Below are 21,779 nucleotides of genomic sequence, written 5' to 3'. Positions count from 1 at the left end.
ACCAAGACACAAGAGCAACTTGTCCGTGAACTACTCTTTGCAGACGATGCCGCTTTAGTTGCCCATTCAGAGCCAGCTCTTCAGCACTTGACGTCCTGTTTTGTGGAAACTGCCAAAATGTTTGGCCTGGAAGTCAGCCTGAAGAAAACTGAGGTCCTCCATCAGCCAGCTCCCCACCATGACTACCAGCCCCCCCCACATCTCCATTGGGCACACAAAACTCAAAACGGTCAACCATTTCATCGGTTGCAAGGATCGACAACGAGATAGACAACAGACTCACAAAGGCAAATAGTGCCTGTGGAAGACTACACAAAAGAGTCTGGAAAAACAACCAACTGAAAAACCTCACAAAGATTAGCGTATACAGAGCCGTTGTCATACCCACACTCCTGTTCGGCTCCGAATCATGGGTCCTTTACCGGCATCACCTACGGCTCCTAGAACACTTCCACCAGCGTTGTCTCTGCTCCATCCTCAACATTCATTGGAGTGACTTCATCCCTAACATCGAAATACTCGAGATGGCAGAGGCCGACAGCATCGAATCCAGGCTGCTGAAGATCAAACTGCGCTGGGTAGGTCACGTCTCCAGAATGGAGGACCATCGCCTTCCCAAGATCGTGTTATATGGCGAGCTCTCCACTGGCCACTGAGACAGAGGTGCACCAAAGAAGAGGTACAAGGACTGCCTAAAGAAATCTCTTGGTGCCTGCCACATTGACCACCGCCAGTGGGCTGATATCGCCTCAAACCGTGCATCTTGGCGCCTCACAGTTCGACGGGCAGCAACCTCCTTTGAAGAAGAGCGCAGAGCCCACCTCACTGACTAAAGACAAAGGAGGAAAAACCCAACACCCAACCCCAACCATCCAATTTTCCCTTGCAACCGTGTCTGCCTGTCCCGCATCGGACTTGTCAGCCACAAACGAGCCTGCAGCTGACGTGGACATTTACCCCCTCCATAAATCTTCGTCCACGAAGCCAAGCCAAAGAAAGAATGGATTATTGTTTTGAAAAGCAACACATGAAAGAACTCGGAGGATTAGGTCTGGAGCCACCAGCTGTCTGAGTGTCGTTTGCTGTTTTTGGGGTCATGTGGTTTTGTAAGCAGAGAGAGTCAAACAGGGCTTTTCTCTGAGAGGAGGGAGGGAGGGAGAGAGAGAATTCTGCAGTTTTACAGTCAGCAGCAGCAGCTGGGACTGGAACAGGACAAGCTGGCAAGCTTGTGGAAAATCCCCATTTTGAAGACTGGTTGTGAGTGCTTAGCTCAGCTTGGTCAAAGCCTTTGTGGCTCATACAAGAGGAGAGGACTGGCTGCCTAATGTTTCACTTGAAGTAAGAGAAACAAAAAGGAACTCTGTAGTGATCTGAAAGAAAGGGGTTATCTGGAGAACCCTAATGGGGCAAGTTTCTTCGGCAAGACAACTGCGCTGGGTGGGTCACGCCTCCAGAATAGAGGACCATCGCCTTCCCAAGATCATGTTCTATGGCGAGCTCTCCACTGGCCACCGAGACAGAGGTGCACCAAAGAAGAGGTACAAGGACTGCTTAAAGAAATCTCTTGGTGCCTGCCACATTGATAATCGCCAGTGGGCTGATATCGGCTCCAACCATGCATCTTGGCGCCTCACAGTTCGGCGGGCAGCAACCTCCTTTGAAGAAGACCGCAGAGCCCACTTCACTGACAAAAGACAAAGGAGGAAAAACCCAACACCCAACCCCAACCAACCAATTTTCCCTTGCAACCACTGCAACCATGCCTGCCTGTCCCACATTGGACTTGTCAGTCACCAACGAGCCTGAAGCAGACATGGACATACCCCTCCATAAATCTTCGTCTGCGAAGCCAAGCCAAAGAAGAAAGACGTGGCTGATCAGAAGGAATCAGTTTGTATCCAGCGAACAACAAATCTCCCTCCGAAAACCGAAAGAACCTTCCTTCTCGATAACCATTTACCTTTCAAGCACCAAAGCCTGGTGAACTTTATAAATGTTAAATTCTGTGCACAGTATAAGAATTGCCTGCAACCAGTGAACTTGGAGGAATGAGAAGTGAGATTGGACTTTGAATTAAAGATCTTTTCTAAACTTGCACATGCATTACCTACACATGTGCACTTCGAATTAGAAGGGGCTTAAGTTAGGTGAGATAATAGTGATAAGTTAAAGTTTGATCCTGTTTTCATGTCTAAAGATGATTAAAAGCAACTTTTGTTTAAGCAACCCTTTGTCTTGATGAACTTCTGTCGCTACTGGGTTTTGGGGTCCTCGGGCTCATAACAATTTATTAAGCATGATTTGATGAGAACAAAGGATTAAATGTATTTATTTTTCAGATCTGGCACCACACGTTTAATCATCAACTCCATGTTGATCCAGAAGAACACCCAGTGCTCCTGACTGAGCCAGCCATGAACCCACACCACAACCGAGAGCGAATGGTTGAAATCCTGTTTGAAGCCTTTAATGTACCTTTAACTTTTGTGGCAATGCAAGCTGTTTTAGCACTTTACTCTGCCGGACAAACGACAGGTATGCAAGAGTGTTCTCTGTCAAAGTGTATAATTAAGGTAGGAATGTGCTGAACATTTTACTCTTCTTGCTAGAGGCTCCATCCATGCCAACAGTAAGAGACCTCAAAGTCTTTGTGACTTGAAGTGGGAATGACGTACAAGAACACGGGTCAATTTATTCAATTATCAGTGAGAACAAGTATCTTGCAGACCGGAGATATCTTTTTAGAGAAATGCCAATGGTCTTACCCATTTGAATAATGCACAAAAGTGCTGGAAGGGTTCAGCAGGTTATGTAGCACCCCTGGAAAGGCAATAGGGAAACGTTTTGGTTCCTGAGCCGTTCAGGATTGCCAGATTGGGCACATGGCTGCATGAGGAGTGGGGGCGTGGCGAGGAGGAGCACTAGCTCGCAGGCGATGAGTGAATGCCAGTGGGCGGGGAAGAAAAGAGCTGAAGTGATGGGGAGGGGGCGGAGGCCTGACAAAGATGCTCTCTGCTGGGTGAAGGAAAGGGAGTGGGGAGCTGGAGGAAAGGAGGTGTTCGGCCTCGCTCCATCTCGTTTACATCATCGAGCTTGCAGTGCCCTGGAAGGATGCAGTGGCGGAGGCCTATGAGTCCAAGAAGCTGAGGTAAGCGGAGCTTGCGGCTGACGTGCACCAACGTGGCTGGAAGACAGGGGTCCGACTGGTTGAAGTAGGCTGCAGTGGATTTGTGGCCACATCAACATCAAGGCTACTCCAGGAGTTGGGAGTGTGAGGAAAGATACACCGACGAGCAGTCAAAGACCTGCTGGAAAGAGTATCAGTGGCTCTAGATCAGGAGAATGGATTCCACATGGGTACCCAAGTGAGTGAATGGCATCTAGGGGTGAGCCCGGATGCCGGGAGTCATTACTGAGCCCCTGCCCCCGGAGGTGTCGTACGTCTATCTGCGAAACACTGAGGAAGGAGGGGATCCACTCACTTGGCTAACCCGCAGTCTAGGCAGCAAGTCTCAGGAGTGCAGTAAGGAATCTAGTCCACATAACATACAATCTGATTGGAGACTGCTGAGGTGGAATATAAAACCATGAGAAATGAGCAGAAATAGGCTATTCAGCCCATCAATTCTGCCCCACCATTTAATCATGAGCTGATTCATTGTCCCACTCAGCCTCACTGCCTGGCCTTCTCCCCATAACCTTTGATACCCTGGCTAATCAAGAACTTGTCAATCTCTGCCTTCAATACACCCAATGATCTGGTCTCCACAACTGCCTGTAGCAACAAATTCCTCACATTTAACAGCCTTTATGTGAAGAAATTCCTCTGCATCTCTGTCCTGTGGACACCCTTTAATCCTGAAGTTCTGCCCTATTGTTCCAGGTTCTCCCACCATGAGGAAACAACCTTTCTACATCTACTCTGTCTATGCCTTTCAACATTCATAATGTTTCAATGGGATTCCCTCATTCTCCTAAATTCAAATGAGTACAGGTCAAGACCTGTCATAAGCTCCTCATATATAGTCTCTTTCATTCCAGGAATCATCCTTGTGAAACTCCCCTGAACCCTCCAACTTCAGCACATCTGTCAGTACATGAGACCATAGAAAGACATGTCAGTATGGGAATGAGATGAGGAAATGAGGACCCTGGCTGGGTGATCCATGTTATTGTAGCGGACCAAGGGCTCAACGAAGCAGTTTTCCTCCAATCTAAATGTTCTGTCACCATTTCTCATGTTTTCAGGATACAAAGGTACTTAATATTGACACTTGGTGTTTTGCAATGACAGGTTTAATCTTGGACTCTGGAGATGGAGTCACACACACCGTCCCAGTGTACGAAGGTTACAACCTCCCCCATGCCATACAACGCTTAAACCTGGCTGGCCGTGATCTTACAGATCATCTTAAAAAGGTGTGTACATTTTTTGCTTGAGAATAAATAGAATATCTGGCAGTTTGGGTGTGAGCACAATGATTAGATGGACAGGAAAAGTTCATGGAGGAGGCAGCTCGTCAGCGTTGTGCAACGCTATTACAGCACCAATGACCTAGGTTCGAATCTTGTGCTATACGTAAGGAGTTTGTACATTCTTCCTGCATTTGTGTGGGTTTCCTCTGGGTGCTTCAGTTTCATCCTGCTATTCAAACCAATCTTGTTGTAGGTCAATTGGGTGGCACAGGCTTGTGGGCTGAAATGGCCTAATATCATGCTGCACATCTACATTTATTTAAAAAAATCACCTAAAAGCAATTAGCCATGCAACCATGCAAGGTGCAGATTAGCCATGATCTAACTGAATCGTTAAAAGGCTTTGAGGAGCTGAATGACCATCAGTTTGTTTCTTTCTAGGATTCATTTTCAGTACTTTGTTGGGCACAAACTGAAATTAATTAAAAAAAATAATCAGCCTGAATGATGTTAGAAACAAAATAGAAATTAGAAGCAAACTAAAAACTTGCTGAAACACTTTGCACCTTGGGCTACTCTGACATGCAATCATCGACCTGAAACATGTCACTGCTTCTCTTTCCACAGATGCTGTCTGATCTGCTGAGTGTTTCCAGCATTTTCGGTTTTTGTTTGAATACTAGTATTTTTAGTTTTGAAATTAGAAGGAATTTTCATATCATCCATCTTATTAAATTATCAAGACTTTGCAAAAGTACTTTACAGTCATTGTTACTATGCAGTAGTTTAATAAAGTTGTGAATGGCGACTCTTTTTGGCTCTATCCTGAAGATGAGGAAGATGGTTTGAGAAACATTGTTGCTTCTGTGTAGCAGAATATAGTGGCAGTAGCATTGCAATTTAGAGGTGCCCTTGTACCCTGCTCTGACATCACCGGCATCAAAGGCGCAACATTGGAAATTGGTCTCCAGTCGTGCAGAAGCTAGCTTGACATTCTGTTTGCACCTGTAGATTGGGGGTGAATAAAAATAGAACCGTGAGGTGGAACTGTATGGAGCATAAGTTTTTGAGGGGAATTGTCTTCCAAAATAAAAATAGAAAATGCTGGATAAACATAGCAGGTCAGGCATCATCTGAGCTGTGGATTTAAAGGTAAACGGGCACAAAATGTTAACTCTTTCAAGTTCCATGTGCACTCCCTGACCTGCTGAGTGTTAATTCCAGAATTTTCTTCAGATTTCTAGCATCAGCAGTTTCTTCCCCCCCCCCCCCCCCACCCATGTAGTTTGTTCAGATAGTAAATAAAAAGAAATATCAATAGCCTTTTGTTTTTTCCTTTGCAGTTACTGAAAGAAAGAGGTTACTCATTTAATAGTACTGCAGAACGGGAAATTGTCCGAGACATCAAGGAGAAGCATTGTTACGTTGCTGGAGATTATGACGCAGAGCTGCGTAGCCCTGAAACTATCAGTGAACTGCATTATACGTTGCCAGATGGACAGATAATTTCAATGGGAGATGAGATGTTCAGGTAAAGCAGCGAATGTGAATGCACTGCTGCTATTTGCAGCACATGGATGAGTGACAGAATTAAGGCAGTGGACTTGTTGTCATTCAAATCCTTCACGTGTAGCAGCCACACAAGTCTCATGCCTTTGACCCAATGACATCCTCAACTTTTTGTGTGTAGCATATCACTTCTTTGTGATACCTCGCCACTTTAACTTGTAAGTTGACATTTTATCCCACTTGCAGAATCTGACTTAAGATAAGTGAAGTAGAAGGAAAGAAGTTGTAAGAACCACCACTGAATTGTGTTTCTGCCTCCTTAGCATTCCAAAATGGCTGACTTCCACCACAAGGAAAGCAGGTACAGGGCAATACTAGTTTTCCTTGAAGTCTCATATCATCCTGATTTGGCTATGGCTGGGTCTCAATCCTGAAGCTCCCTTCCTAATAACCTAGTAAGGGTGTTTACACCAGGAAGATAGCAGTACTGACAAACATGACCTTAAGGATGAATGCTGGCCTTGCTGGTGACAATCAGATATCAAAATAATGAATGAATAAAATAAAAACTCCATTTAGCGGCACTAAATGGTGCAGAGCAAAGGGAGACAACAGAGGAAGACAAAGATGAGCTGTCTCCAGGCGACATCAAGATTCCATTCCTGAGAACTGGTCTGAAATCTTCATTAGTCTGCAACTTTTGTTTTCTATAATCACCCATATTGTCTTGCTCTGCAACATTTCCTGTAATTCCTGAACTTCAATGAATATCTCCATCTCATCATTAATGAATATAATGAAACATTTAAAAAAAAATGCTTATAACTAGCTTGAAAAATACTTTAAAATGCCAGGGATAATATTTATCAGCTCCTTGTGAGCCCCTGTAAAGGAGATCAAGATCCACAAGGCTGGAAATTGGTTGAACCCCATACATCAGTACCATAAACACCAACACACCCCAAATGGGAAACCAGGGCCATCATAAATTATCCAATGGTCTAATTTTGTGCAAGCTACAAGTGCTCTTACAAGTTCAAGTTCAATGTCATGTATAATAAGGTACCGTGTGTACGTTTACTTCACACAAAATCCTGCAGGTCAACCCAAACATGGTTAAGGCAATAAGAACACAGTGCAGAGAGAGATCACTTGGAACAGAGCAAAGGCGAGGTTATTTTACGAGTTGTTAGAGAATTGATTTGTTTGTAAAAAGTGTTGAATTTCTCTTTTGGGGGGACCTCCATGGTTTCAGCTGCAGCTATCCCTTTGGAATCAAAAACAAAACAGACTAGACTTCTTGAAGTCCATATGCTTGAAGCCAGTTTCTGCAAGTGGTACTCAGGTGGGTACTCAGCCCCTTGCTTCCACATATATGCTGATTGGAGAGAGTTGGTTTATTATATGATTACATTTGGCATGATACAGTGGAAAATTACCCCCCCCCCAACCCGTCCCCACTATCCAAGCACTGTGAAATAGCCGTCACACTCCAGCGCCATTTTGGATTTAAAAATTCTCAGAAAACATGGTAACACCCAAGTACAAGGTGTGTCAATTGTCAAACTGGGTTTCTAGTATTTTAAGGTAATGGGAATATCAGATTCCAGAGTCTTCCTGCCATTCCGAGAGGGGCTTAGCCATCTGCAGACAGATGGGAATCCAGCACAGACATTTGCTCTGTCCCATTGGTCAGAATCCCAGTAAAATCAAATAACACTGTTAACATAGCATCTGTTCAAGAATCTAAAATTGGTGTTTCCCTGTTTTGGTTCCTCCATTACTTCGGTACAACAAGCTTAGACATATTAGGATGTCGATTTCCATCTGGAAAACAAGATACAGTTTGTATCCCATGATACCTTTGAACTTGGTGACTCAATTCAAGATTGGAAGAATTGAGAATTTAAGAATTTTAATAAACCAGTTTATTGGGAAGCAATTGCCACCAAGTCCAGAATTGTTTCTTCTAGGAAATATTATGGACATAAAACCTAAAATGAGGCTGTCCAGGTACCAATTAGAGTTTCTGAAGATTGCATTAGCGGTGTTCAGGAGATGTATTGTGGTTACCTGGAAATCTGATTGCCTTCTGGATGTAGCCCGATGGAATGTGGAAATGCATTGTTGTGTTCCCCTGGAGAAAATTACTTACAATTTAAGGAGGTTTATGCAGGTGTGACAGCCAGATTTACAAATACACAGTTGAATACTTTGGGCACTCAGACTATTTTTGAATTTTTAAAATCTTCTATATTTGTGATCCAGGTAAAAAAGAACTGGATTTTCTGAGGTGGAATCTGAATCCAAACAGTCCTTTTTCTCTTTCTTCCTTTCCTCTATCTTCCTTTTTCTTCATTTTATTTCTTCATGATTTCTTTTTCTGTTCTTTTGGAGGGGCTTTTATTTGGGGGAGGAGGGATGGGGTCTTTGGAAATTTGGACAATCCATATCAATGATTCCTTTTCATTCATTTGTGATGGGTAATTATTGATACTTGTTTGATCATAAAATTAAATTAAAATATTCAGTAAAAAAGATTGTAAGAATTGGATGCAAATTTGAATTTACATAAAGTTCCTTTGTAGCGACTCTTTTCACACCTGCAAGGCAAATCTGACTTGTGTAATGCATATTTACAATATCCTGCATCTTAGCATAACAAAGGCCATTAATTTATAGTGGATTGAACATTACGTTTTAGATCAAAGTCTATTTGTTTTCTTTTCCTAACGTTGGCAAAGGATATTATTGGGGGGGAAAAAATGATGAACAACATTTCAAATGATTAAAATTCGTAGGTAAATTTTGCTGCACATAATACAAGTGTTTCTATTAGAAGCTGAAGTTGTACGATAATTTTGTCTTTCAAGTCTCAAAGCTTTATTTCATAAGAGTCTTTGAAGCTCAGTGCTGTAGCCTACGTGGTCTCGGTCAGTCCTTGATATACACTGTGGTAGTAGGATTCATTGCAACAGGTCTTTTTCTCATAAGAGGTTTCAACTGTTGTTTTTATTGGTGCATATATTTTCTTTAAAAATTACTGAAAGAAGGCACCTGAGATGTTAAAAATTCTGTGGGTGCACTGACCTATAAATTTTGTTCATTAATTTCTCTTGATGAATAGCCAATTCTGTGTAACACTGCATACTTCACCTCACCCTTTATCCATTCATCCACAGGGCTTCATCCCACTTGTTTTTTTGTTGCTGGAGCCAAGCAATGGGATAATTTTTTAAATCACCAATAAAGAAAAATCGTAGTCGTATCATACAGCACAGAAAAGAATCCTTTGACCCATCATGTCCACGGCAACTTATTGCCCATTCAGCTGCATTATATGTCATTTCTATGACATATAATACATATAAGACATTTCTATGTCTTGTCCATTCAAGTGTTGATCTAAATGTTTCATAAATATAGAGATTTAATCTGATTCCAGATATAATCCACTCGTTTCGAAACCTCTCAAATTCCTTCCACTCACCTTGCATCTAAGTGCTCTTGTTTTTTTCTATCCCTACTGTATTTCTATCAGGTCATCCTCTTGGCTTCCTTTGCTCAGGGAATACTAGGCCAGCCAATCCAAACTGTCCCCATAACTACAATCCTCCTCCAATCAAGGCAACATCCTGGTGAACCTCCTCAGCACTCTCTCCAGCCCAATCACATCCTTCCTGTAGTGCATGGCAACCAGAACTGTGCATTAAACACCATGTGTTGGGGTTGAGGTCACCAATGAAGGGGGATGTCCTGGAGCATTGTCTACAATTAGCAAATTCTTGAAAGATATGCCTTCTTCCAAGCAGTACTTCTCCATTTCACTGGCATATCAATTGAGAAGGGCATCCTGAAACAGCACTTTTTATTGCTCCTGTAATAAACCAGTAAGGTGTGTTTGTTAATGTTTTTGAAAGCCCTGGCTTTAATTTGTCGTGAGCAACATTGCCTCCAAAAAGCATTGTCACTCTGTGTTTAAAAGCCTTAAAGTCTGGCATTGTCTTGGTCTTCTTATGGATTTTTAAAAAAAATAATAATATTTTTTTATTTTTCACACTGTGAACCATATCAACCAAAATACATCCAACATTTCCCTCTTAAAGATACACAGTGGCGTTTTCTCCCCTTTTTCCCCCCCTTACCTTCCCTCCCCCCCTTCCCACCCCACTCCAAAGCCAATAAACATTCAACATACACAATACATTTAAACGATTAAACAATGTCATCACACAATGAAAAATAAACAAGAAATATGTGTCTTCTACTTTTACACACTGGTTCAAGTCATTTTGTCGTCTTATCATTTTAGGGGGTGGATGTCCGCAGTAGGCCCTCTCTGTTGTGTTCCATGTACGGTTCCCAAATCTGTTCAAATAATGTCATTTTAATTTTTAAATTGTTATTTTTTCCAATGGAATACATTTATTCATTTCTATGTACCATTGTTCTACTCTCAGACTTTCTTCTGATTTCCAAGTTGACATTATACATTTTTTTGATACAGCTAAGGCTATCATAATAAATCTTTTTTGTGCTTCATCCAGTTTGAGGCCTAATTCTTTACTTCTTATATTACTTAGAAGAAAGATCTCTGGACTTTTTGGTATGTTGCTTTTTGTGATTTTATTTAATACCTGATTTAGATCTTCCCAAAACTTTTCCACTTTCTCACATGCCAAAATTGCATGTACTGTTGTTCCCATTTCCTTCTAACAGCAAAAACATCTATCTGATAATGTTGGATCGCATTTATTTAACTTTTGGGGTGTGATATATAACCTGTGTAACCAATTATACTGTATCATGCATAACCTTGTGTTTATTATATTCTTCATGGTTCCAGAACATAACTTTTCCCACGTTTCATTTTTTTATCTTTATGTTTAAATATTTTTCCCACTTTTATTTGGGTTTATAGCTTATTTCATCATTTTCCTTCTCTTGCAGCTTGATGTACATGTTCATTATAAATCTTTTAATTATAAGTGTGTCTGTAATCACGTATTCAAAGCTGCTTCCTTCTGGTAATCTCAGTCTGTTTCCCAATTTATTCTTTAAGTAGGCTTTCAGTTGGGAGGAGTCACGTTATGGAGTAGTGGCCGGTAGGAGAATACCAGCCCTCTCCAGAAAAGAAGAAAAAAAGTGAAGGAAAAGCAAAGCCCCAGATACACAGAACACAACAAATAAAAGATAAAAGTGTGGAGAAAATAAAGAAAATGTCACCTAAGAAAGAAAAACCAAAAACAAAAGGGAAAAAAAGGAGGAAAGATGCCGGAAGAGAAACAAGAAGGCCTTACCTGCACGAAAAAGCAGGGACCCACCATGGAAAGAGGAGCCCACTCCCCGAGCTTAGTGGAGACCCCACAGGGTCGTGACCTACCAACCACGTGACTGCAAAAATGGCTCACTGAGTCAAACAGAGGTGCGCAACTGCGCATCCGTGAGGAATCGCGCGTGCACGATAAGGACAAGGAGAACACCGATGGGAAGGGGGACCAGCTGTGGAATGAAACTACACAGCACGAACAGCTGAGAGATGCCTGACAGCAGGGCTCCCAGCTGGAAGAAAAAGAAAGCCACGGGAAAGGGAGGGATGAGAAAGAAAAACAGAAGCAGGAGGCCCAACAGATAACTAGCCCAGAAGAAGAGGACCAACATCAAGAAGCTATGCAAAAATTACCCAACAAACTGAGGCAAGCAGTTCAACAAGAAAGTCAGAAGAGACACAGATACAAGGAAGAGAAGTAGAAGACACAAACCTGAGAGCAGACACAGAAGAAGAACACCAAGCTTGACACAGAGGAATAGAAGGTAAAATGAATGGACAGTACAGAGATACATTTTTTTTCAAGAACAAATGAAAGCATTAAAAGAATGGTTGACACTAGAATTTAGTGAAATGAAAAGTACAGAAGAAAAAGTGAGTAGAATAGAGCTGGTCATAACAGATGTAGGGAAAGGATTAGAAAATGTGGAATAATGAGAAATGGCTGTAGAAATGAAAGTGAATGACTTAAAAAGAAAATTGGAAGAAAGTGGAAAAAAAGTTAAAGAAACACAGGAGCTGTTAGCTTAGAAGATGGATATAATGGAAAACTATAGTAGGCAAAATAATATAAAGATAGTGGGCCTAAAGGAAGATGAAAAAGGCAAAGATATGAAAGAATTTATAAAAGAATGGATCCAAGTCCTGGGAATGCCAGAAATGCAGGAAGGAATGGAAATAGAAAGGGCACACAGAACATTAACCCCGAAACCACAGTCACAACAAAAACCAAGATCTGTTTTAGTAAAACTTCTGAGATACACAAGAGAAAATATATTGGAGAAGGCAATGAATAAAATTAGAGAAGACAAGAAACCACTGGAATACAAAGATCAAAAAAAAAATTTCTACCCAGACATAAGTTTTGAGCTCCTAAAGAAGAGGAAGGAGTTTAACACAGCAAAATCGATCCTATGGAAAAAAGACTATAAATTTATGTTAAGATAACCAGCGGTGCTTAAAATAGTCATCCCAGGGGAGCAAAACAGACTGTTCTCTGATCCGGAGAAAGCATAAGAATTTGCAGAACGCCTGCAAGACAGAAAGAGAGATGAAGAGATGTAACAAGAATGAAGAACGACGACAAACTACATATAAAGAAGTAAAAATAATGTATAAGTAAGAACTAAAGGAGGGAAGTAAGGGAGAAGGGGGGTAAAAAAAATAAAAAGAAGAGGGGGAGCTTTGTTTTAATGTGAAGATAAAAGTTTTCTGGAGGGGGTAGAGTGGGAGAGGATAACAGTCACTGCAAAATCAGTTTACACTTGCGAACAGGTTCGCAGTCCGAATGGAGAGGGGAGTTGTGGTTGGCTGACAAGGAGCAACTCAGAGGGGGGGGAAAACACTTGGGGTTGAGGGAATTTTAGATGTACTTTAATTTTTGAAGTATTTTATGTTTTAGAAGTGTTGTCATACATTGAGTTCAAAAAAGGAAAACTGAGAAATGAATTTGGAGAAAAGGGAAAATGTGGTGGTGAGGAAGCAGAAATGAGATGTAAACAGAGTATGAGATGGCCATGTTGAACTATATGACTATAAATATTAATGGAATTCGTAACCAAATCAAAAGGAAGAGGCTATTAAATTTACTGAAAAATAAAAAAAATAGATATAGCATTTGTGCAGGAAACGCATCTTACTGAAGTGGAACATAATAAATTAGGGAGAGACTGGGTAGGACACGTAATCAATATATTAATCAATAAAAATGTACCAATCAAAATAGAGGAGGAAATAATAGATCCAGCAGGGAGATATGTCATGATAAAGTGTCAGATATTTTCAGAACTCTGGAATTTGGTCAATATATATGCACCTAATGAATTGGATCAAAAATTTATGCAAGATATTATTTTGAATATTGTAGATACACAGGGGAATATATTGATAGGAGGGGACTTTAACCTTAATTTGGATTCAAAGATGGATAAAATCAGACAGAAGACTAGCAAAAAGAACAAAGTAGCCAAATTTATGGTTAAATCAATGCAGGAAATGCAACTTTTGGACATATGGAGGAGAAGGAATACTCATATTATTCGAGTAGACATAAAACATACTCGAGGATTGACCTGTTCCTGTTGTCAGCCCACATCCAAGGGAGAGTTAGGAAAACGGAATATAAAGCTAGATTGTTATGTGATCACTCACCCCTGTTATTAGCAAAAGAACTGGAGGACATCCCACCAAGAACATAAAGATGGAGATTAAACTCCATGCTACTTAAAAGACAGGAATTTAGAGAATTTATTGAGTGCCAAATTAAAATGTACTTTGAAATAAATACAGAATCAGTGAAAGACAAATTTATATTATGGGATGCAATGAAAGCCTTCATTAGAGGGCAGATAATAAGTTATGTAACTAAGATGAAAAATGACTACAATCGGTAAATATAACAGCTGGAAAGGGAAATAGTAAGTACAGAAAAAGAACTAGTAACAAGGGAAGATGCAACAAAAAGAAGAGAATTGGTGGAAACAAAATAAAATACTAAACACTACAAAAGTTTAAGGTGGAGAAGAACATAATGAAAATAAAGCAGAAATATTATGAGCTAGGAGAAAAAACGCACAAAATACTAGCTTGGCAGTTTAAAACAGAACAAGCTAAAAGAACTGTATTGGCATCAAGAAATGACAAATAAATTACATATAACCTAACAGAGATCAATGAAAACTTCAAGGAATTCTATGAATAATTATACTGAACTGAGAATGAAGGGAAAGAAGACAAAATAGATGAGTTTATAGCTAAAATTGAACTACCAAAATTGCAAGAATAGAAGCAAAACAAATTGATAAAGCCATTTGAAATTGAGGAAATACAGGATTTATTAAAAAAGCTACCAAACAATAAAATGCCTGGAGAGGACGGACTCCCAGTAGAAGTCTATAAAACATTTAAAGAGTTATTGATTCCTCCTCTCCTGGAAGTAATGAATCAGATTGAAGAAACACAAAACATGCCAGATTTATGTAAAACAGCAATAATTACAGTAATACCAAAGACAGGGAAAGATCCACTAACACCAGCATTGTATAGACCAATATCTCTACTTAACTCAGATTATAAGATAATAGCAAAACTATTAGCAAACAGATTGGCCGACGATGTACCAAAAATAGTAAAACTAGATCAAACTGGATTTATTAAGAAAAGACGAACAATGGACAATGTCTGTAAGTTCATTAACTTAATCCATGAAGTACCAGGAAATAAAACTCCAACAGTGCCTGTTGTTTTAGACGCAGAGAAAGCCTTTCACAGGGTAGAATGGAATTATTTATTCAAAGTATTACAGAGGTTCAACCTACCAGAGAAATATATTAATTGGATTAAAGCATTATATAAGGGACCAATGGTGAAGGTAACAGTAAATGGATATATATCAAACCAATTTAAATTAAGCAGATCAACTAGGCAGGGATGTCACTGTTCGCTTTAGCAATAGAACCATTGGCAGAACTGATAAGAACAGAAAATAAAATAAAAGGGATAAAAATAAAAAAGGACTATAAAATCAGTTTATTTGCAGATGATGTCATAGTACACATAACAGATCTAGAATTATCAATAAAAGAATTACATAAGAAATTGAAGGAATATGGAGAAATATCGGGGTACAAGATCAACGCAAGTAAAAGTGAAGCGATGCTAATGAATAATGAGGATTACACAGAGTTTGAAAAAGAATCGCCATTTAAATGGCAAACACAACCAATCTGATACCTAGGTATTAGACTAGATAATAATCGAGGCCATCTATACAAATTAAATTATCAGCCATTAATGAAGAAATTACAAAATGACTTAGAACATTGGAAAGATTTACCACTAACACTGATAGGAAAGGTAAATTGCATTAAAATGAATATCTTCCCAAGGATACAATACCTATTTCAATCGTTACCAATTCCCTTAACAGAGAAATTCTTCAATGAACTAAAGAGAATAATAAGGAAATTTTTATGGAAAGGGGGGAAACTGAAGATAGCATTAGATAAATTAACAGAGTGGTACAAACAAGGTGGTTTGCCGTTACCAAACTTTAAAAATTATTATAGAGCAGCACAATTAAGATACCTATCAGATTTTTATCAAGCAAAGGAAAAACCAGAGTGGACCAGGATAGAGCTAGATAAAATAGGGGAGAAGGTACCAGAACATAAACTTTATAAATGGGATGAAAAACTGATGCAATATAGAAGTTCACCAGTACTGCACCATCTGCTCAACATTTGAAAGAAGATTCACGTAGAAAGGAAACAAACAAATTACCAACTTCCAAAATTATTATTGACACAAAATCAGCTAATCCCTTTTACAATAGATTACCTTTCCTTTAGAGAATGGGAGAGAAAAGGGATTAAAAGAATAGAAAATTGTTTTTTGGGAAATAATTTATTATCTTTTGAACAAATGAAGTACAAATATGGAATAACTCGTGGTACAATGTTTGCATACCATCAACTGAAAACCTACTCAAAGGACGAATTGGGCAGCAGATTGAGATTTCTAGCAGGAAGCAGCTTTGAATATGTGATTACAGACACAATGATAATTAAAAGATTTATAACAAACATGTACATCAAGCTGCAAGGGAAAGAAAATGATGAAATAAGCTATAAACCCAAACAAAAGTGTGAAAAAGATCTAAACATAAAGATAAAAATTGAAATATGAGAAAAGTTATGCTCTGAAACAATGAGAAGTATAATAAACGCAAGGTTAGGTATGATACAATATAATTGGTTACACAGGCTATATATCACTCCCCAAAAGTTAAATAAATGCGATCCAACGGTGTCAGATAGATGTTTTTTGCTGTAAGAAAGGAACGGGAACAACAGTACATGCAATTTGGGCATGTGACAAAGTGAAAAAGTTTTGGGAAGATCTAAATCAGGTATTAAATAAAATCACAAAAAGCAACATACCAAAAAATTCAGAGATCTTTCTTCTAAGTAATACAAGAAGTAAAGAATTAGGCCTCAAACTGGATGAGGCACAAAAAATATTTATTATGATAGTCTTAGCTGTATCAAAAAAAAATGTATGTCAACTTGGAAATCAGAAGAGAGCCTGAGAGTACAGCAATGGTACATGGAAATGAATAAATGTATTCCATTGGGAAAAATAATATATAATTAAAAAAATAAAGTCACATTTGAACAAATTTGGGAACCGTACATTGAACACAACAGAGAGGGCTTGCCTCGGACCTCCACCCCTAAAATGATTGAATGAGAAGAAGATGAAATGTGTAAAAGTAGATGACACAATTTTCTTGTTTATTTTCATTGTGTGATGACATTGTTTAAAGGGTTTAATGTATATGTTGAACATTAAATGGGTTTGGAGGGTGATGGGAGGAAGGGAAGGGAGGGGGGAAAAAGGGGAGAAAATGACACTGGGTATATTCAAGAGGGACATGTTTGTGTGTATTTTGATTAATATGGTTCATAGTGTGAAAAATTAATTTAAAAAAAAAGTAGGTTTTCAGTTGGTGGTATGCAAACATTGTACCATGAATTATTTCATATTTGTACTTCATTTGTTCAAATGTTTATAAATTATTTCCAAAAAAACAATTTTCTATTCTTTTAATTCCTTTTCTCTCCCATTCTCGAAAGGAAAGGTTATCTATTGAAAAAGGGATTAGCTGATTTTGCATCAATAATAATTTTGGTATTTGGTAATTAATTTTTTTCCTTTCTAAGTGAATCTTCTTCCTTATATTGAGTAATACTGGTGAGCTTTTATATCGTACCAGCTTTCCATCCCACTTATAAATTATATGTTCCGGTACCTTCCCCCCTATTTTATTTTGCTCTACCATAGTCCAATCTGGTTTATCCCTTGTCTGATAAAAATCTGATAAATACTTTAATTGTGCTGCTCTATAATGATTTTTAAAGTTTGGTAACTGCAAACCACCTTGTTTGTACCACTCTGTTAATTTATCTAACACTATTCTCAGTTTCCCCCCTTTCCATAAGAATTTCCTTATTATTTTCTTTAGTTCACTGAAGAATTTCTCTGTTAAGGGAATTGGTAACGATTCAAGTAGGTATTGTATCCTTGGGAAGACATTGATTTTAATGCAATTTACCATCCCTATCAAAGTTAGCGATAATTATTTCCAATGTTCTAAATCTTCCTGCAATTTCTTTATAGTGGCTGATAATTTAATTTGTACAAGTGGCTTAAATTATTATCTAACCTAATACCTAGGTATCGGATTGCTTGTGTTTGCCATTTAAATGGCGATTCTTTTTTAAATTCTGTATAATCTGCATTACTCATTGGCATCACTTCACTTTTATTTGCGTTGATCTTGTACCCCGATATTTCTACATATTCCTTCAATTTCTTATGTAGTTCTTTTATTGATATGTCTCGTTCTGTTAAGTATACTATGATGTCATCTGCAAATAAACTAATTTTATATTTCTTCTCCTTTATTTTTATACCTTTTATTTTATTGTCTGTTCTTATCAGTTCTGCCAACAGTGAGGGAGATAATGGACATCCCTGCCTAGTTGACCTATTTAATTTAAATTGGTTTGATTATATATCCATTTACAGTTACCTTCACCATTGCTCCCTTATATAATGCGTTAATCCAATTAATATATTTTTTCTGGTAGATTGAACCTCTGTAATACTTTGAATAAATAAATCCATTCTACCCTGTCAAAGGCTTTTTCTGCGTCTAAAGCAACAGCTGCTGTTGGCTTCTTAATTCCTTGAACTGCATGAATTAGATTAGTAAATTTACAGACATTATCTGGTGTTCGTCTTTTCTTAATAAATCCAGTTTGATCTTGTTTTACTATTTTTGGTACACAGTCGGCCAATCTGTTTGCTAATAGTTTTGCTATTATAATCTGAATTAAGTAGAGATATTAGTCTATATGATGGTGGTGTTAGTGGATCCTTCCCCATCTTTGGTATTACTGTAATTATTGCTGTCTTGCATGAATCTGGCAAGTTTTGTGTTTCTTCTATCTGGTTCATTACTTCCAGGAGAGGAGGAATTAATAACTTTTTAAATGTTTTATTGAATACTAATGGGAATCCATCCTCTCCAGGCTTTTTATTGTTCGTCAACTTTTTAAATATATCCTGTACTTCCTCTATTTCAAATGGTTTTATCAGTTTGTTTTGTTCCTCTTCTTGCAATTTTGGCAGTTAAATTTTAGCAAAAAACTCTTCTATTTTATCATCTTTCCCCTCATTCTCAGTTTGGTATAATTGTTCATAAAATTCCTTAAAGTTCTCATTAATCTCCATTGGATTATATGTAATTTGTTTGTCCTTTTTCCTTGATGCCAATACAGTTCTTTTAGCTTGTTCTGTTTTAAGTTGCCAGGCTAATATTTTGTGTGCCTTTTCTCCTAGTTTATAATACTTTTGCTTTATTTTCATTATGTTCTTCTCAACCTTATACATTTGTAATGTTTCGTGTTTTTTTTGTCAGCCAATTCTCTTTTTGTTATATCATCCCTTGTTGCTAGTTCTATTTCTGTACTTACTATCTCCCTTTCCAACTGTTCTATTTCCTGATTGTAGTCCTTTTTCATCTTAGTTACATAACTTATTATCTGCCCTCTAATGAAGGCTTTCATTGCATCCCATAATATAAATTTGTCTTTCACTGATTCCATATTTATTTCAAAGTACATTTTAATTTGGCGCTCAATAAATTCTCTAAATTCCTGTCTTTTAAGTAGCATGGAGTTTAACCTCCATCTATATTCTTCTTGGTGGGATGTCCTCCAATTCTATTGCTAATAATAGGGGACTTTTACCCCCTCCATAAATCTTCGTCCGCGAAGCCAAGCCAAAGAATAGGGGTGAATGTTCAGATAGTAATCTAGCTTTATATTCCGTTTTCCTAACTCTCACTTGAATATGGGCCAACAACAAAATCATATCAATCCTTGAGTGTTTTTTATGCCGACTCGAATAATATGAATATTCCTTCTCCCTTGGGTGCTGCCTCCTCCATATATCCATAAGTTTTATTTCCTGCAATTATTTAACCATAAATTTGGCCACTTTATTCTTTTTGCTAGTCTTTTGTCCAGTTTTATCCAACATTGGATCCAAATTAAGCATAAAATCCCCTCCTATCAATATATTCCCTTGTGTATCTACAATCTTCAAAAAAATGTCTTGCATAAACTCTTTTTTTCTCCCCTTACTTCCTTTCTTCCCTTCTCTTTCCCTTCTTTAGTTCTTACATAAACATTTTTACATCTTTGTATGTATTTTATCGCCGTTCTTCATTCTTGTTACATCTCTTTATCTCTCCTTCTGTCCTGCAGGCGTTCTTCAAATTCTTGTGGTTCCTCCGGATCTGAGAACAGTCTGTTTTGCTCCCCAGGCATAAATATTTTAAGCACAGATGGATGTCTTAACATAAATTTATAACCTTTTTTCCATAGGATCAATTTTGTTGTATTAAACTCCTTCCTCTTCTTTAAGAGTTCAAAACATGTCTGGGTAAAAAAAAATATTTTTTGACCCTTGTATTCCAATGGTTTATTGTCTTCTCTAATTTTATTTCTTGCCCGCTCCAGTATATTTTCTCGTCGTATATCTCAAAAATTTTACTAAAACGGATCTTGGTTTTTGATGTGTCTGGGGTTTTGGGGCTAGTGTTCTGTGAGCCCTTTCTATTTCCATTCCTTCCTGTCATTCCCAGGGCCTTTGGGATCCATTCTTTTATAAATTCCTTCATATCTGTGCCTTCTTCATCTTCCTTTAGGCCCACTATCTTTAAATTGTTTCGCCTACTATAATTTTCCATCATATCAATTTTCTGAGCGAAGAACTCTTGAGACTCTAACTTTTTTATCACTTTCTTCCAATTTTCTTCTTAAGTCATTCACTTCCATTTTTACAGCCGTTTCTCGTTCTTAGACATTTTCTACTCTTTTCCCTATTTCTGTCATGATCAGCTCTATTCTACTCACTTTTTCTTCTGTACTTTTCATTTTTCTTTTCATTTCACTAAATTCTAATGTCAAACATTCTTTTAATGCTTTCATTTGTTCTTGAAAAAAAGCTTTATCTATATTCTGTCCATCTGTTTTACCTTCTATTTCTCTGTGCAGATCTTGGTTTTCTTCTTCCTCTTCTTCTGTGTCTGTACCTGTGTTTGTGTCGTCTTCTTCTCTTCCTTGTATCTGTGTCTCTTCTGACTTTCTTGTTGAGCTGCTTGCCTCACTTTGCTGGGTGTTTTTTTGCATGGCTTCTTGCTGTTGGTCCTCTTCTTCTGGGCTACCCATCTGTTGGGCCTCCTGCTGCTGCTGCTCTTCTTTCCATTCACTCTCTCTCCATTCACACTCTCTCTTGTCGCTTTCCTCTTCTTCCCTCAGCTGAGCGCCGCCCCCCCCCCGTCGATGTTCGCCTTCTCCTTATTAAGTGCACTGTGTGACTCCTCGCGCATGCGCAGTTGCGCATTTTTGCAGTCCAGCGCTCGGGGGGGGCGGGTCGCAACTCTGTGGGGTCATCACCAACCTCGGAGAACGGGCTCTCTTCTCCACGATAGCTCCCTATTCATGCAGGTAAGGCCTTCTCCTTTCTCTTCTGTCGTCTTCTTTTTTTTTTGCCCCGTTTTTACTTTTTCTTTCTTGGGTGCCATTTTCTTTCTTTTCTCTACAACTATCTTTTTGTTATGTTTCGTATTTCTTGAACTTTGTATTTTCTTCACTTTATTTCTTCTTTTCTAGAGAGAGCAGGTATTCCCCTACCGACCACTACTCCATCACGTGACTCCTGGCCTCCTTATGGATGAAGGTCCTTTCAGACATTTGCTTGCAGAATAAGGAAGTTTCATTCATATTAAAAATTTTCTGGGGCAAATAACCTCCCTCTACAATTAGTTCATCTAAGGTTTCAACAAATTCTTCTGCTGCCTTCACATCAGCACTTGCAGACTCACCACTCACTTTCACATTATGAAGCAAACAACATTGTTTGAAGTGCCTGAACCACCCAGGGCTAGCCCTAAACTTGATGTTGTAGCCTGGAGTTGGCTTTGTGCTCTAACAGTGATTGTCAACATGCTGAGAGAGGCTCACCTTTGTGTTTGGTCCTCATTCCACATCATTAGGCAATTTTACCATGACTAATATAGGTCCCTCCCACCTTTTTGTCAGCCCTTGTAACTTTCAGTGGGGCTTTAACAGCTTGAGAATTTTTTTGCTTTGTTTCTGAGGATTGTTGTGATTGTCGAGTGTCATGCCTACAGCATTCACTGTTTTTCGACCTTTGTGTTGGTTAATAATCT

The 21,779-nt window shown here is 38.6% G+C and overlaps 1 protein-coding gene and 1 long non-coding RNA gene across 6 annotated transcripts in view; one reads left to right on the top strand and one right to left on the bottom strand.

Annotated features, from left to right (window-relative positions):
- LOC138737011 (uncharacterized) overlaps nucleotides 1-21,779 on the top strand; it is a 109,177-nt gene that overhangs the window by 78,153 nt on the left and 9,245 nt on the right. For all 5 annotated transcript variants that reach the window (XM_069887370.1, XM_069887368.1, XM_069887369.1 and 2 more), the window contains 3 exons: nucleotides 2,340-2,535; nucleotides 4,295-4,419; nucleotides 5,760-5,947. In XM_069887370.1, coding sequence (XP_069743471.1) covers nucleotides 2,340-2,535; nucleotides 4,295-4,419; nucleotides 5,760-5,947 — 509 coding nt within the window. The remainder of the gene's footprint in view (nucleotides 1-2,339; nucleotides 2,536-4,294; nucleotides 4,420-5,759; nucleotides 5,948-21,779) is intronic.
- Nucleotides 4,339-21,779, bottom strand: part of LOC138737013 (uncharacterized) — a 28,653-nt gene continuing 11,212 nt past the window's right edge. The window contains exon 3 of the long non-coding RNA XR_011340717.1: nucleotides 4,339-5,421. This is a non-coding gene — a long non-coding RNA (uncharacterized lncRNA). The remainder of the gene's footprint in view (nucleotides 5,422-21,779) is intronic.

The sequence above is a fragment of the Narcine bancroftii genome, chromosome 6 (assembly GCF_036971445.1).
Source record: "Narcine bancroftii isolate sNarBan1 chromosome 6, sNarBan1.hap1, whole genome shotgun sequence".
NCBI lineage: Eukaryota > Metazoa > Chordata > Chondrichthyes > Torpediniformes > Narcinidae > Narcine > Narcine bancroftii.
This window is presented reverse-complemented; position numbering and strand designations above follow the sequence as displayed.